This window comes from Gekko japonicus, unplaced genomic scaffold (genome assembly GCF_001447785.1).
Source record: "Gekko japonicus isolate JY-2015 unplaced genomic scaffold, Gekko_japonicus_V1.1 scaffold88685, whole genome shotgun sequence".
Taxonomy (NCBI): Eukaryota; Metazoa; Chordata; class Lepidosauria; order Squamata; family Gekkonidae; genus Gekko; species Gekko japonicus.
Genome location: NW_015252535.1, coordinates 1 through 498, shown reverse-complemented (window position 1 = coordinate 498; position 498 = coordinate 1). Strand labels below are relative to the sequence as shown.

The window sequence follows — 498 nt, the reverse complement described above, 5'->3', positions numbered from 1 at the left end:
CGTAGCTATGGTGGGGCCTCTTGGGGCCTGTTCCCCAACTTCCTGCCAAGACCCCAAGACTCTCTGGGCTTCACCACCCCTTCTCCGGGATTTCAGCGTTGACCCATGCCTCTTTGGGCAGCTTCACTAAGCCCCCAAAGGCAAAATGGCTGGTGAGGGCCAGTGGTGAGACCAGCCTCTCTAGCGCTGAGGCAGTGGCAGGGGTCCTCAGCTGGACTGAGTGGCCTCCCAGGTCAGTCCTGCCGGACAAGCCATCTCACTCCTGGCCGCCGGGCTTCCTGTCAGTGGTCAGCCATGAGAGCCTCCACGCTGAAGAGCAGCAGGGCTGGCACGCCCTTGGATTGTCCCTGCCCTCTTCAGCACCCATGGTTCCCGCCGCTGGGCCAGGCTTGCTGAAGAACTGTGTGGGCGCCTCCTTGGTGGGGACCCCACTCTGAATGGAAGCCATCAGATCCAGTGCCGGGGCCACGCAGCACCCACCCTCCTGCTGATGCTCGG

At 63.3% G+C, this 498-nt stretch overlaps 1 protein-coding gene across 1 annotated transcript; it reads right to left on the bottom strand.

The window, feature by feature from the left end:
• Positions 1–70: 70 nt before the first annotated feature.
• Positions 71–354, bottom strand: LOC107125453 (homeobox protein MSX-1-like; the record flags this gene model as incomplete). Its single annotated transcript, XM_015428873.1, is given in 3 exon segments — positions 71–176; positions 261–283; positions 285–354. Coding segments are annotated over 3 exon segments (199 nt in total), but the record flags the coding sequence as incomplete, so codon positions are not given.
• Between the last annotated feature and the right edge of the window lie 144 nt (positions 355–498).